The 16,906-nt window shown below is 43.1% G+C and overlaps 1 protein-coding gene across 1 annotated transcript; it reads right to left on the reverse strand.

The window, feature by feature from the left end:
* Positions 1 to 551: 551 nt before the first annotated feature.
* On the reverse strand, positions 552 to 13,287 carry LOC116324643 (BTB/POZ domain-containing protein KCTD16-like). The gene is made up of 2 exons (XM_031745336.2): positions 11,743 to 13,287; positions 552 to 1,811 (listed from the first exon to the last, which is right to left on the reverse strand). The coding sequence occupies exons 1-2, from the start codon at positions 12,563 to 12,565 to the stop codon at positions 1,360 to 1,362; spliced, it is 1,275 nt and encodes a 424-aa protein (XP_031601196.1). The 5' UTR covers positions 12,566 to 13,287; the 3' UTR covers positions 552 to 1,359.
* Positions 13,288 to 16,906: the final 3,619 nt, after the last annotated feature.

Here is a 16,906-nt window from a genome sequence, read left to right on the forward strand (position 1 = left end):
TGAAGGTATGTCTCTAATCATATCTGTGCACAATAGCCTCTTTGTTGACCTCACAAGTTACCAGGTTGCACTACGTAGGTACTCGGGCACTTTCAGTAGCTATACTTGTTAAAGTAAACCACAGACAATATATAAGGTAGAAATAGCCACCATGAGGTCACCCATCCTGTTATGAAGCGTCTCGTTTTTGCCATCAGAGTCTTGGTGCTTTGAAACAGGACATGATGAGGGAGGGGCAGGTTTAATTGTAAAACTAAGTACACACACACACACACACACACCCTGGATAATCCTTCTTTCTGACTCTAATAACCACCATGAGTTACAAAATGAGCTGCTGGCCATTAGAAGGAATACAGGTTAAAGGTACTGCTGCGTTGGCTTCTCAGACCCAGAAGCTATATCAATCTCTTAAAGCACTCTTACAAACAAAATAGCGAGTGTAAGTACTGAAGTACACAATATGAGTTCCAGCAGCTCTGGTTAGGGGAGAAGGTCATCATTTGTTAAAAGTGTTAAAAGTTTTGAAGAAGGCTCATTATGAAGGAACAGAATTCTAACTCATTTATTTACTTTTTTTATGCACACATACAATCAAGGATTAGATCAGTATCCATTGGCATTATACACTCTACCTACACAACATCAGCTATCCAACACATAATGACGTCAATGGACAAAAAATTTCACAATGGCAAAACAGATCTAGGCAGTGCTTTCCTCGGTGAAGTCAGCCTCGGTCCTGACACGCCACTTTTACCCGTCACACGAAACGGTGAATTTAAACTTTGCTTGATATTGCATAATTATGATAAGAGTGAAATGACATGCAGTGCTGCTTTCAAAGCGTACTATAAGTATATGTTGCGTCGTGAAGTATAGTGATAATCCGTTGCTAACTCACAGCACCATCTGGGTACATCCATTTAGAAAACAGCTATTGTGGGCTATTGCACATACAGTATGTGGTGAGTTGATGAACTGAAATGATGTTGCCCCTGAGGTTGCTTTGTTGTCAGTGGTAGTGTTTCCTGCCTCTCAGCTCTGCGAAGCGAGAACAGGGTGTGTGTGTGTGTGATGTCAGCCCCAGCAGGAGAAACCTGATTTACACATGTGCATATCGTACACAACACTGTGCATACCTCACAATAAAATGACTCACACTGCCTCATACTGTGTGTGCTTGGCTAGTCATCCTGGCAGGAAAGTGGCCACAGTTTTGTTTTGTTTTTTTCTAGTACAGTATGTGTCCTAGAGGGTGCAGTGTATTGCCTATGCAGTTTAATGCCCTCCACTGATGGTTAAATGATACTACGGCATCATGTCTCACTCTCTCTTGCCTCTCCTCCACACTTATATTTAGAGATGGTACTTCCTCAGAAGCTCTGATTGCCACATGTACTTCCTTTCCGGAAAGCGATCGGGAATCCTAATGCGCTGGAAGTCTTGGATACATTTCTCCAGCTCCTGCTCGGGAGTCATCTTCTCCTTGTTCGCTTTCCTTTTTGCGGCCTCTCGCTCCCGCACTCCGAAGGTTCTCACGCGGAGCATGTCAGTCTTGCGGCGCATCTCCGCCTGCTGCACCATGTGAACCGGCCCTTTAGGCACCGGCCGGTCCAGCGTCTGGATGTTGGAGTGCCGGCTCACAGGCCCGCAGATCACGGTTCCTTGAGGGGAACTGGCCTCTGACTGGGTCTCGGAGCAGGACGTGGAGAGGTCGTTGTAGGACGTGCCGCTCTCTCCCTCGCGCTCGCTTTTGTGGCTCTTGCAGCAGCAGTCACAGTGAGAGGACGACCACCGAGAAGGTCCACCTACAAGACAATGCAAAAAGGTTCGTCAGTGGGGTCCGACCGCATGCAGTTTGCAGAAAACCACCGCAAACGATCTTTACGGTGACAAATCCCCACAGTAATCGACCGAAACAGTTGGAGTGAACAAGCAAATGCTGACAAATGCCTACACAGCAGTTTCGCTGTCCACACGAGTATCTTTCAATTATTCAAAGAAGGCCACAGATGTAAGAACATGCGAGGTACTGGCTTTGACATTTAATTGCTGAATTTCAAAGAGCTGGTGGGCTGTGCATATTGCATCCCCTGATAAGGAGAACCTCGGAGCTCAGTGCAGCTCAGTGCGACTCCCTTAAAGACCTTTTCCCAAGGCGAAGCTTGTCTCAGAGCCAAAGCAATCTGCTCTGCTGTTGCAGCTTCTTATTGGAGCTGTAACCCTGGCTGCCAAGGAGGTGGCGCATGATTTTTGTGTTTTCGGATCACTCAGTCAAATAAGTCTGGGATTATGTTTTACACCTCTGGGGGAGCCACCGGGGCAGAAAAATGTAGGCAAACAAAGCACAATTTATCTCAGCTGGTGTTAGAGTCAGGTCAGTGCATGTTGCAGGATGGGTGGATGTATGCAGACCTCTCATGTGCTGTAATCTCTTATCATGAAGTTTGGGACCAGTGACTCACACTCTGCAGCGAGCAGCAAACAGGTACAAACTAAAGATTTTTTTTGTAGTCTTTTGTTTTTCTGCCCGTACCTTCTTCTTGTCTCATCTCACATCCTCCTACACGGCTAATTATGGACTGTACAGTACTGCCCGGTGGCTTGTGAAGTGTTCAAGTAAAGGCAGCAAACACTGTAGCTGTCTTTCATTTCCAAAAATAGCCACAGTATGTCTCATTTAGGTTGAAATGCGTAAACAGCAGCATATGAGGAATAAACTCATGGACACAGAAACATGTTAATGGCTTTTCCCCCCAATGTTATCATACAGACCCAATAGCAGTGATATCTCAGAGGGAGCAATAATTTGTCCATTACTCCCTCCAGTGCACGCGCCAATTTAAACTGAGCATAGTTCAAGGGGGATTTTAACCTCTCTGCGCAGACAGTAATAATGACCTTATCTGTAGCACGATGATTGCATTGCGCTGATAGTGAGAGAGTCACTAACAGCTTTTTAATGGCTAATCCATGAGTAAAGAGGCCAATCAGCATGCCAATCCCACCCCTCCTCTTTCCACAAAATGAATCCCACTGAATCCGGCAGACAAACAGCACCAGGCAAATGGATGCAGGCTCTTTAGCCAGGAGGATCAAGAGGAGGAGGCTGAGCATTGTTTCTAAATGGATGGATGCTGTAGTCCAGAGGGGGAAACCCGTTTAGGAAACTAGCCAACACCCAATAATAGCAGCATGAAATTTCTGAGCCCATGCAGGGGAATGGATTGTATCAAAGCCGCCGATGAGGTTGAGAAGCACCTGTGTTTACCTTTTTTTTGTTTTCCACAACAATTCATGTTACTGGAGCATGGATACGGAAATGGGCTGTTGCCACGCAGCCAGTAACACAAAGACAAATCTGAGCGTTTGGGGAGAAGTTGTGAGGTTCTTATTTCTCCCGTCAGAACCTAGTCAGTAAACAACTAAGAGTCTTTCAGGAAACACAGGTGCATTTAAACAACTGGGTGGGTGTGATACACTCTGGTATCTTTTCAGGGAAGCCATTGATTGTAATGTGTTTTTTTCTCAGATCCATACACCCCGTCTAAGAGCTCATATTCCAACCACATTAACTGACTAGGGCTGGTCCTCGGACTTGGGCTGTGCCTGCACTTCTCATAAATAACACAGAGAGAGGGAGTCGAGCTCTGCACAGAGCACGGGGCGCGAGCAGGACTGTCACACGGGGTATCCTCTCCACCTCTGAGGAGAGCGGGAACGCTTGTCCCCGTGCCTGCAGAGGACAGGTTTACACGGTTCCAGCTAACTGTGCATTCGCTTATAGGTGTTTAAAGATTTTAAATGGCAGAAAAGTAGGACATGACTGAAGGCACAGCGATCTGACAAACTCAAATGCAAAATGTCAGAGGAATTCTTGCCAGACACTGGGGGGAGGAGGGGAGGTTGGTTTTAACTGTGCTCCTAAACTGAGTCATCAGAGGTGTCTGATGATGGCAGCTTTAAAGGCAGAGCAGCGGCGTGCTCCAATCATGCAATCTGAAAGAGACTCTGCACAATCATGTGGTGAAAGTTGAGAGGCAAAAGAATTTTTTTTAAAAAGCCAACAAGAAAGAGTCATCGCTCAGCAGTTTCACATTGTTATAGTACAAATCCACAAGGCCAGAATGCAATTTATGTCCCGTTCAGATGTGAGTGACCCAGATCTGCTTTTTAAATGTGAATATGGTGTGAACTGTGCCCTCAATCTACACGGATGAAAGTTTGGAACACACACACACAAAAAGCATTTCACATCAAAGCTGTTGGAGTCAGGCACAAAGATACTTTAGAAATTCTGAAATAAACACGTCTGCTTCTGTTCGCTTTCATTACTGTCTGTTATTTGTGCAAACACAAGAGAAGCCTGTGAGACCTGAGAGTATGAAGCTTCAGTTGCTGTGTTTTCTCTTATGAAATAATATTTTCAGGCCAAGACTTTGGGCGTGAAGCAAAACAAAAAAAAGAAGAAAAAATGTAGAAAATTGGCCCGTTTATTAACTTGGTGTTGGAGGATGAATATGCATATTCATGCATCATGCAGCTATTCAGAGAGTAAGCTCATACAACTTTCTCATCTTATATTTTTCAACCTCTATATCCAGTTACACAAATATATATATATATATATATATATATATATATATATATATATATATATATATATATTCTTCTGCCTCGGGAAGAGTGTAGTTTACATGCTTGTTAGCTCACAATTTAGGTCAGCATGTCCTTGGAGCAGAAAAATAAAGAATTGTCTTGCAAAGGCAGCGATTGTCCTTACACGGAGAGGGTAATCCATTTCACCAAGATAGTTTTATTTGCCGCAGAAGTATCACTTCAGCAGTTTGTGTCAAACCTCCTGCCGTGTATAATAAAGTCTGTAATATTTGCATACATTTGAATTTGTCAATATTAATTACCTCCATGCAGCCACCCTAATCTACTGAAACAACCATTATTAGCAGCAGTGATGAGAAGGAGCTCTGAAGTTGGGGTAACCCGTTGAGTCCCAAAAAAGCACTATGTGACCTAATTCAAGGACACAGAGCATGGCTTGTAGTTTCTCATTGCCCTGGCTCAAATTATCTCCCTTCCACGAGGACAGTGACAGCATGACTGGCTGATTGTTAATGACAAGCGGGTGCTCTCCCCTCCCGAGTCAGAGGGTGGCTGTCCGCTGAGTGTCTCTCTGACAGGGAGATGAACAAGCATAGCAGGCAGATTGAAATGTCTATATCAGCCTCTCCCTGTAGGCCTGCCCCCTGACCCAGAGCCACACCCCTCTCCTGCACAAGCACTGATGAAGCGAGATGAAGGGAGGACGTGTCCCGAGTAGTTTGCAGTGCTCTATTCATCCCTTAAATGATGCCTCAGGAGAACGTGGGGGGTAGGGGTTTGTGGTCCCTCTCCCTGTCAGGTTGGTTTTAGTCAAAGAGGGAAATCTAAGAAAGTGCACTGAACAATGAGTTCAAGTATGAGACTGTGCATACTTTATCAACTACATTCACTGGCCATTTTATTAGGTACACCCGTTCAACTGTTTGTTACCTCCAATATCAAATTAGCCAATCACATGTCAGCAGGTAGGTGTATTTAGACATGTAGACATGGTCTACATGTCTGCTTCCAGCTGATAGGAAAACAACATAATTAATCACTTAACACAACCAAGGTAGCAGAAGAGCACCTCTGAACACAGAACAGCAGATCGGTTATAGCAGCAGAAGACCACAGCAAGTGCCAGTCTCATCAGCTAAGAACAGGAAGCTGAGGCTACAGTTCAAACCGGCTCATCAAAATGGAACAATGGATCTTTTTGGAACTCTTTTGGTACCTTAGTTTCACATGAGCATTGAGTATAGAGGCCCTTACTCGATATAGTAACAATTTGTGCATATTTGTACATATTTTTGTACACTATTATACCTATTTAATTTTGTTTTTTATAATATGTCTCTAATTTGCTTTTTCTTCCTGTCCCTCTTGCTGCTGTAACAAGATTAAATAAAGTCTTTAAAATGTCTTTAAAAAACACCACAGCCTAAAGTATTGTTGCTGACTATGTCCATCACTTTATGACTACAGTGTACCCATCCTCTGATGGCTGCTTGCAGCAGGATAATGCACATGTCACAAAGCTCAAATCATCTCAAACGGCTTCCTTGAACTTGACAAAGGGTTCACTGTACTCAAATGACATCCACAGTCACCAGACCTCAGTCTATGCCATGAAAAATTAAGGAAGTTCTAAAGGCAAAAGAAAGTTCAACCTAATGAAGTGGTTGGTGACTGCAGAATGCCACGCACCTTCAAACAACCTATAACATGGCAGTGACTAATATACAAAGGTCTCCTTCTGCATACCAACACAGGGGATCCCCTTCTCTTCAGAAAACACTCAGTCCCGCCCATAATGTGAAGACTTTCACATCCGAGCAGCCATTAAGTATCTCTGGAGGAATCATTAAGGTGTTAAATGTCAGACAGAAAGAGCTGTTATACCTGCTCTCCAGCAGATTCAAAGAGCAGAAATAGCAGAAGCAGAGACCAAAATAATAACTTCTGTGTAAGTGCTGGCTGCACAATTCCATTAAAGGGGGAGACTCTTCAGAGAAATATGAGAAAAGGGTTAGATACAATCATAAAACCTCCTTAGCTGATTAACGATTAACGATTATGTTTGAATCTCAGGCAGTGTGCACAAAATGTTTCAGAACAACAATATTCTATTGGATGAAGTCAGCTAAAAAAGTTTTGCTTCAGTTTGCTGATATAGACTCTAAGGTCTATACAGAGGGAATTTGGGATTTTATTACTCAATAAAACAGAAAAAAACTCTCAACAGCTAGAAAAAAATAGATTTTCACCATCTTTTTAGGAACAAAATGTTCTATAAATCAGGCTATGAATGATGCATGAATACAGCCCATCTGTAATGACCTTCGGAATAAAGATGGGAATAAAACTGGAAAGGTTTCTTTCTGGCTCAGAGTATGAGAATGAACTTTTTTCAAGTAAACAGCATTTAAGGTTATGCACTGTAGAATTTCACACACTTTTTTCACGCAACTTTTCTAACTAATACATGTAGATATCACCACAAAACCTCCCGGCAGTTATTAAAAATGTGATTATTTGCATGTCTGTTCAGTAAAAAAAGTGATGTGAAGACCTAAATATGTACTCAATATTTTTTTTTCAGTTTCTTTGACGTAAAACATGGTAAAGTAGCAACAAAGCTTAAAATCTGAAGCTTAACCAGTCTTTTCATTTCAGTGTGCAACTTGCTTAAGAACTGATTAAAATGCATCATCAATAAAAATCTATATTGCACTATTAGTTTGTCACGCACTTGTCTTACAGTATACTTAAACCAGAGGACAATCAGTATGCACAGACAGTCTGAGACAGTCTTAAACATGAACAACTCCAGCTTGCGTTTTGTGTTCTACACTGTAAAAAAAAATCCTAATATAAAAGTATTTTACTGTGTATTTTACAGTTTTGTTCTGTTCTTCTAGAATATCATTAAATTTACATAAATAGACTGTGATTTCACATTTCAAATGTAAATTTGAAATGTGGGTGGCTGTGGCTACAACGTAGCTTGCCATCACCAGTGTGTGAATGTGTGTGTGAATGGGTGAATGACTGGATATGTAAAGCGCTTTGGGGTCCTTAGGGACTAGAAAAGCGCTATATAAATACAGTCCATTTACCACTTGAAAAAGGCAAAATCCCATGTAAAATTAGGGCAACAAACTGTATTGTCATTACTGAAAATAACCGTATTTTTATGAGAAAGTTATTTTCTGTTATTTTATGGTATTATTTTGGCGCCCCAGCTGCCGGAATATTACTGTTTTTCTAGGATTTTTTTTTTAACAGTGTAGCTTGCAGGGTTGTAGTAAAATTAGGTTAAAACTGGGTAGAAATCATAAAAGGTTGGAGAAGGTCAAACATTTAGAAACCATGTGGCAGGGCCGCAAAACAGGCCACAACATAATCTTTCAAAGAACGATTGATTTCAAAGACTCGATTTTCCCTTTGAGATTTTTAATAAACTCATACTTTACTCCCAGGGTGGAGCTGATTGCCTCTGTGAGCTGATGTCACGCACAAAGTTCAGTTACCTTTGGGAGATGGAAAAAAATGGCACATGCACACAAACCTCGCCTTGCTTCCAACCATTTTTCCGCCCAGGTGCTCTTTAAGACGTGTATGAGTTATTCATGGGAACACCATCCATCTCTTGTAGGCGCTGCCAATCCATCCAGACTCCAACCAGGCTCCGTGGGAGCTCAGGGACGGTCCAATCTCTGCCTCCATTACGCCCAAGCAATTGATTACTTTCACTGTCTCTCCCTGCCGCTTTGTGGCCATTGTTCAGGAGCCATTATGGGCAACCATCATCTCTTTCACAGCCTAAATGAAGACTGCACAGTTATATTAACAGACTAGAGGAAGTACAATCATCCTCCATCTTTACTGTACAAATCTCCCATTTTGACAAGGCTCTGCACCGCTCTTTCAAAGTGGGAAGTATGAGCATGTCTCTGGTTTCGCCGATGAGCAGGTATGGGTGTTATTTAGTCCAAGATGACAGCTAGTTTTCATTTATGAATTGCCTGAAAGTTCTCCTATGGTGTAATGGTGCCTAGAGTGTCTCTTTAAATAGGTAGTTTGTTTTTTTTTTCGTCCTCAGTGGATGACGGCAGTTGAGGAAATATTTTGGGATCACAGATTGCTTTTTAATTAGCAGCAGCACTCCCCTCTTTCCCCGGAGATAATTAGCAGTGAGGGGACCGGTCCCAAATGCCAGCTGGGAGGTTAGAGTTTTTAATCACTACAACGATAATGTTGTCACTACCAATGGAGTACAGCAAACATGTCTATCATGCTAAACAACCTACGTCTCTGCCTGGGATGTCACTTCACAGAATCACTTATATAAGGCAATTTCTGCAAGTCAAAGGGAGGGGGGTGAAAAGTGTGTAATGATATAATTAAAATGCTCAAAGTGTGTTAATATTTTGATGTACTGAGTCAAATTTCTCTGCACAGGGTGTAATTGAAAATGTCAGCATATGACGACGTCCACATTTAAATTCCTCACTCAAAAATTTATGATCTTTCCCATTTTTTCTGTTTTTTCTCTTCTCATTTTGATTAAGTAAGCTATAATTTTGACTTTTATCAAATATTTTACTTTGTGCTTTTAAATCGCACAGTTTTGACTTAAGGATTTTAAATAATTGACATTTTTCATCTCATGATGACTTTTTATGTATGACTTCAATCACCTTACTGTGTTGCTATTACGACTAACTTGCAAAGCAAGATCCCGGCTGACCGGATGAGCCTCTAAAAGCAAAGTACTGATCCCAGTCCTGTTTGCTCTGTGTGCTCATTAGCAGTTTCAGTTGTTTATTCAAAAGGTGTCCAAGTCATGCTTGGTATGTGAATCATTCATCATGGCTGCAGCCTCCTGAGGAGATTGCCCTTTAGATGAAAATATCATTTGTTTTAGTCTGAGGAGAAGCTGGCAGCCTATTCTACAGGGCAGGGGAGGATGACAATAACTGAGATAAGAGTGTCTTAACATGATGAGAGGAAAAAGTCCCCTGACTGTTAACAGAAAAGATTATGAATATGTGGAGTCCACACTAATGCTGCCAGACAGTGGAGCCAGAAAACAACTGACGCATTTAACAAGAAGAGCAACACGGATGATGCTAAGAAACTGACAGGCTGGAAGGAAGTCCTCCGTTTTTTTCTTCCATTTTCTTTTTTTCTTACCGCGCTGGATTGCTCTTCTTAGAGACTCAACAAACCCATCCTCCCTCTGACCATTTTCCCCTCTATGTGAGTCTCTGTTAGAAGGAGGAGAGGGGATATAAAAAGAGAGCAGTAAAATGTTCAGCTGAAAACAACAAACAACAATAAAGCACATCTGTTTTCTGCCATCCCCGAAGGTGCACTTGTCTACATGCATTCTTAGCTTAGGACTACCTGCCCTAGGCCAGCCAGCGTCCCACATTCGGAATCAGGTTACAGTATTAGTTTTGAGAGTGGATGCAGGCCGCTGTGCTGCTGTGAAGAAAGGCCTGTCCTATGTGCCTATCACCCGGATCAGGCCTTTGTCTCCTCATGCTTGACATAAATGCATATCTATCTATCTATCTATCTATCTATCTATCTATCTATCTATCTATCTATCTATCTATCTATCTATCTATCTATCTATCTATCTATCTATCTATCTATCTATCATCTATCTATCTATCTATCTATCTATCTATCTCTGTGCATCTACTGATATCATCTACTGTCTTCTAATGAAAACCCAGCCTGTCTCTCCCTCTGCTTCCATGTTTTACCACCCTGGATTTTTCTTTTTTTCCCCCTTCCCCGCTCCCACGGCCTCAATGAACTTCCCTGTCTGATCCTTACTTTAATCTATTTTTGCTCCCGCTGCCTCTTTCTTCTTTCTGCCTCAGTTCTTTCTCCCCATGGCCAGGTCTCATGCAACTTTTACTCCCTCATCCCTCCCGCTCGGCAGCTCTCTCCTCCATCTGCCAGCCTCCCCTTTCTTCCCTTCGCTTCAGCTTGCCTTCTTACATTGTCCCTCTCTTTTCCCATTTTTGCTCTTCGCTCTTGTTTTCTCCTCTGTCTCTTCCCACCTTCTCATCCACCTCCTGCTGTCCCATGACCCAGAACAGTGTTTCTTAATGGGGAATGGGGTGAACACCTACACCATATGTTGTTGTGCTCCAGAATGTTGAATGACTCAGGAATATCCTGCTAGCTGCCTGGTTGGATGTTTTCTCAGGTCAAGGCGGAGCCCTCTGTGATAATTACCTCGTATTAACAAAGCTATTGGTAAATCATTATCAAACCATATGTCATGTCTTCCTCAGTCCACCCTGCACCTCCAACCCTGACCCACCAACTGGATTTAATTCAGTTCTTCTAAGGGGAGCCGTTCAGAATAATGAACAAAGTGCTTTTTAATTGGCCATATGCTCCAACTCCTCCCTCTGCAACGGGACAAGCCATATTTGCAGCTAATTAGGTTATTTGCTGATGAACAAACTTTGTCTCCAAATAAAAAAAGAAAAAAAAGAAAAGACAAGCTGATTCAAGAGAAGCAGCAGTAGCAGCGTCCATGTGATTTTCCCCCCTGCCCGCTAGTGCTATATTATTCATCGGCCAGCGGCTGGCAAAAATGTGAGCAATAAGACATGTTTACGCATGACGCATATGTACTTTAGGTGTAGCAGGATTGTGACTCAACTCCTCCGAGGCCCGTAGGCAGGTTTGCCTCTTATCTCGGACCCAGAACACATGTTTTAAGTCAGTCACTTTAAGGGATGCAAATATTTAAAAGGATAATGCTGCAATCCAACCGTGCCTCCTGGCGGTGTGAGCAACCCTTGTAAATCTTCAAATCACACTGACTGTCGAGTGGCAAACTAGCAGGATGGTCTTTTCATGTGAAAACACCCTTCCTGATAGGCATTATATGTGGATGTGGATTTTTTAGCGGGGGTGAGAGGGGGAGGGCATTAGTTCCTGTTTAATCGTTTGTTTTCTTTATTTTTAATTCGTATTTGTGGTTGTTTGTGTTTTACTTTGCCGATGGTTGCCTTATGATTACTCCTGAAGGTCAGAAAGCCTCCAGCTCAGCTCGTTAGCACTTCTAAGAGAACAGAGTGGGAATAAATCTTCACTCACGGTAGAAGATGTACTGTGCGTAATTGGACCAGACTCTGTCATCCGGGTAATGAGCGATGGGGGACGTGGTCAGGGACGAATTGCAGGCCACAATGTGAAAGCCGCTCTCTGACAGCATGTCAAACGCCCTCTCCAGGTGTCTGAACTTGAGGTAAAATCTGCAGGTGTATCGGTCCGGAGGTCTGTCCGTGTCCCTGTTCTCATTTAGGGCGTCTCCAAACACTTCTTTAGCCAATCCAATTCTGCTGCTAATGAAGATTCTCGGTAACTTTCTGGCCTTGGCATCACTTTGATTTTCTCTGCCTCCCGCTGCGCAAACGCCTTTGAGAGCGACCGTGATGTAGCCGTACCTCCTGTCAAAGGAGTAAGAGGGATAATACCTCTGGTCGCTGCCCTGCGACGCATCGTCCAAATCGCTGTAGTACAAGTCGTCTGCGAATAGTTTTGACTCCTCGGATGACAAAAGTTTGACCAAATCTGGCAGCTGAAAGTATTCCGCCTCCCTTTTCAGCCTTCCTCTTTCAGGAAAGTGATCAGGGAGGACGACTTGCTTGTCTCTAAGGTAATCCAGGATATACCGAAACAGAAACCCATCTCTGTCTATAAAATAGCGTCCTCTGAGGTCCCGGGACAAGTCATTCGAGGACCCCTTCTTGTTAGAGAACAGCTTCCCAAGTAGAGAATTTGGAAAGCTTGTCAGTGTGCCATAACGAGTGTAATACACCTGCCCACCCACGTTTAGCTCAATCACATCCGATGGAGGGTTTTGCACCGAGCCTTGCTCCTTTGTGGGTTGCGTTTTGCAGTTTTCGCTCAGTGCCATTTTTGTCCGATCCTGTAAAAAATCCGAGTCTCGATCACGGAGCGCAAACGTCCCAGAAGTTCAGGGTGTAGGGTGTAGCTGCATACGGTGCCGATGCGCTCAGAGCTAACGCACAGTCTCGATGCAAGCTGCAGCACTCGCATCCAGTATCTCATGACAGAACAATCCCAAGGTGTGTCTACAGTACATCCTTTAACCCCGTGCGTAAACGTGCCTACCCACCACGGTGCATCCCTTTTTTTTTCTTTTGAATTGAATCGATTATCCTAACCAGCGTCGAGTTGCACGCATCCACTCCGTTGATTCGCTAGTTTGATTCCAGATAAATGTAATATAGTCACTTCACTCAGAAATTTCACAGCACAAGAAAAAGTAAAAACATCTCCGCTCAAGTTTCAGTGGAGAGCTTCACTGGTTTGCGTTTGTCCCCCCAGTTCAGCCAGATAAACTCAAATAAAGAATGAAAAAACCAAATGTGCATGCACCTCATCGCTCTGCTGCCACGCTCCCGGCTCCTGAGATACTGAAACGCGCGAGGAGGTTTCTCACACAGATGAGGAGTATGGGAGCGGGATTCCTGCGCGCACCCCTCTCCAAACTGCTGAGTGCGGAAACGTTTGGACCGGCGGCATACCAGATAATGTTGCTCCAAGCTGTGCAAGAGAGAGAGAGAAGGGGAAAAAATCGTCCCGTGTAGTAATGTCTTACATCATCTTAAAGGAAAATGACATTTTCAGCTGATGGACGCAAAGCGGGATGACTGGAGAGAGAGGGGGGGGATCTGTGCCGTTTTTCATGAAATTCTGATCCGGCCACGGGCGACGTGCAGCTGGCGATGAGGTGTGACGCAATTTTAACATCACAGATTAATCTCTCGTGTCTTCTGGTGGAGCGACCCCCCCACATCCAGTCCCAATTTAAATTTAACACTTTTAGCTGACGTGCTTATCCCGTGAGATGGATGAGGTGGGGTGAGGTGTCGCCGTGTCACTTGAAAGCTCGTCGGGTGTGACAGCTGCGCGTGATCTACACTCTTAACTACACCCTGTCCGGCGTTATGCTTGAAAACTCAACGAGCTGAGTGAGCAATCATTAGAATCTGAGCGGCACTCTGACTGAACCTTTGATCACCATGGTCAGACATTGGGGTGAAACTGATCTCTTTACTAGAGGAACTAATTAAAACAAAAACATTTTAAGAAATGCATTAATTAACACTTTTACTTTTTTTCTGCACGTGTTATAGTGGTAATTGAACATGCAGATCATAACGAAGTCTCCGTTTAGTGCGCTCTGCCTGCGGTTTATGGAGTTCGAACCCTCATTACTGAGTCATTTTATTCTGGATTGTATAGCAGCAGAGGTTTTGGGGGGATTTGGGGGACGTGTGATAGTGCTGAAGGCCTGCTCAGTGAATTTGCCATAGAGTCATCAGCGTACACTGCGCTGAAGCCAAGTTTTCTTGGGGTGGAAAATCGAGTTTGGATGATGTGAGGTGCAAAGCAGAGGTGAAGGGTTGACAGCGCATGTCATCATCTGCATATGCATTTCTATGTAGGTCACAAGCTTCTGTTGTATATATTGTGCATAATATCAGATGTGTGTAGGAGAAATTCTTTAAATGGGGAGAGAGGGCCATTCAAGGGTTCACAATCACCCGAATCTGTGGGACCAAGTTGAAACTTACTTGCCTGTTTGCGTTGTGCGTGAAATATCCCATAAATCTTGCTGCCCACATCACACGGAGCCACCAGCCACATTTCACACTGTTTTGTGTCTCTTGTTTGCTTTTCATGTTGTTTTGGTTTTGGATCCACGCTGTAATAAAGCCGAGGCTTTTATTGCTGCAGTGCTGAGAGAAGGCGTTGGTGATGGGAGAGCACCCTTGACTCGTGGTTTTGAGGAGGCAGCGGTCACGCTTTACCCTGTTAATTCGGAGTATATTGTGCTGGAGAGGGGTTGCTAAGCAGCCGCAGGGGACTGAGTGGGATTCAAACAGTGGGGATTTAGAGCTACAGTGAGCATACTGATCTCCTTTTCTGTCATGTGAGGGCTTTGCTGCTTACATTTGAAATTATATCCTGATGTTTTGAGGCTTGTGCGCCCTCAACACTGAAGTGCACGCCACTATAGATAAGGAATAGCATCATAACGTGTAGTTTACTTTATAAGGCAGGTTGTGTGCAGTTGCACATATGCACATAAATAGGGCGATGTTTGACTTGTATAACAGAACGACTTGGAGTTAATTCCCTAAAATGTACTTGGGGATGACTCTCCTCCTGTGTGTGCTATAAATTCTATTTCTTATTCATCTCACTCATCCTCCCATTAAAGCCAATTTCCCTGGCTCCTGTCTTCACTTTATTTCCTGTTCGTGCAGTGCTCCCAGGTTAGATTCTATCTTTTGAAAGGGGTTGAATTTCATGCAACTTCAGCATGAATAATGTAAGACAATATGTCTCCCAGCTGAGCGTGAAGTAGAAATCTGTATGAGCTGTAACATTAAATTCTCAGCTGTGGGCTTTGGAAGCTCGTGCATTGTAATCTGTGGTGTGGGCTGATTGGACAAAAGATTTTTTGAAGCAGGTCAGCTCGCACTGCATGTACAAAATATGTCTTTTAAATAATTTAAGACTCGTTTCTAAATCTGAATACACACGTATGCTCGGTGATAAATGTCCCCGTTCACTCGTTAAACGCTGCTCTTGTACTGTGCAAATTTACTGACATGCAGTGAATATATGCACTCTTGTGCCGCCTTTAGAAAGAAAAATAATATAGGACTGACCCTCTCTGCAGAATTATTGTCCCCATGCACAAACAACCTGCCTCACACGATTTCCACTTCTCCCGCCCACTTTTCATCCACTTGTATTTCCACATGAAAAGTAGTGTGAACCGGCTTGTTTTTTAGGGCCCAAAATGTCTTTTGCAGCTTTTTGCATAAGCAGTGCAGCAACTGTCTTGTAGTTTTTTGGTAACTATTTTTCTCTTGCTTCATAATAAATTTCAACATGAGTATTTTGATTGATGACACCCATTAATAACATCTTAACTATTAGCCTACCTGATAAAAACTAACACTCACAGTGCCCTTTTTAGCCTCTAGAGGGCGGTAAACAAATTACAGTTTTTCTCAGTCGCTTTGGTGCGTTTCTCAGAACACCATCAACATTTGCACAGCAGTTAGTGCATTTCCCAAAACAATTAGTGCAAACTGCAAAACCTAGTGGATAGCCTGCAAAAGCACGTCACATGCACAGAATTGATTATCCATACCGCAAAAGCAAGTATCCATGTCAATGAAACTGCCAGTGCCATCAAAATGAAAAGTCTTGACACCATCTGTATGAACAAGATAGTCAAATGGCATTGTCATGTTTCCACTATGACAGTTTATAATTTCAGTGTTTCCCATTGCAAAAACAATTGGTGACACCTGAAAATGCTGACGACAGCACTATGGCCTACCTGTACAGCCATCTGAAATGTGCAGTGAAGTCACTGTAGATGTTATGGGAGTCTTGGGAGTAACTGAGACACTGAATACGTACGTTTCACATTTCCATTGTGTAGAAGTGTTTGTAATCCTACAGAATTGTGCAAAAGAAAAATATGCTACAGTCACTTGTTCACTGTAGAATACATGTAAACATAAAATCACCCATTTGGTAGAGCTGTGCACTAATGTGAACAATAAACAGCACATGTAACAGTACAGTAAATCATTCTGGCACATCCAGACGTTCCTGTCTGTCTGGCCACATATTTTCATCTACATCACAACAGATGTTATCCCTCGCAATGCAGCGAGGAAAGTATCTCCTGGAGTGGCGAATCCATCCTCTGCAGGACCCTGCTGTGATGTCGTCACATGCTGCATCCATGGCTGCTAGCAGGGCCATTTGCTCATGTGGATGCCGGTCATAAACTTACAACTGAACTTTCACACGCCTCCTCATGAGTGACAGCTGTAATTCACCTGAGATCAATTGTTCAATTTCGGAGCCATTTCCAGGAAAAATGATACAGAAAGGTATAGGATTTGCTTGACAGATGGCCAATATTTGGCATGTGATAACTAGTTCAACAATTTTGTGTGTGATGACTCAAGCAATGGATGTATGACTATTAGTTTTATTGGGAACGACTATTCAGCATCCATAGGTATGATTACTTTTGACTGACATGACATAAGCAAATGGAAATGTCAGGAAGCAGCAGGGAAATGTATGGAAGCAACTGATTCATGTCCAAGATCATTTGCAGTTTGTTCAGAGAGGGGAGAAATTGCTACTATGATGTGCACAAATGACTGAGTGTTGTGGAGGTTGAACT

The sequence above is a fragment of the Oreochromis aureus genome, linkage group 2 (genome assembly GCF_013358895.1).
Source record: "Oreochromis aureus strain Israel breed Guangdong linkage group 2, ZZ_aureus, whole genome shotgun sequence".
In the NCBI taxonomy this organism is placed as follows: domain Eukaryota; kingdom Metazoa; phylum Chordata; class Actinopteri; order Cichliformes; family Cichlidae; genus Oreochromis; species Oreochromis aureus.

Excerpts from the sequence above, each read along its gene's own strand:
- LOC116324643 (XM_031745336.2), bottom strand. The coding sequence starts at position 12,565 with ATGGCACTGAGCGAAAACTGCAAAACGCAACCCACAAAGGAGCAAGGC. Across the intron at positions 1,812-11,742 it reads CGCACAGTACATCTTCTACC|GTGGACCTTCTCGGTGGTCG; the intron begins GTGAGTGAAGAT and ends ATTGTCTTGTAG.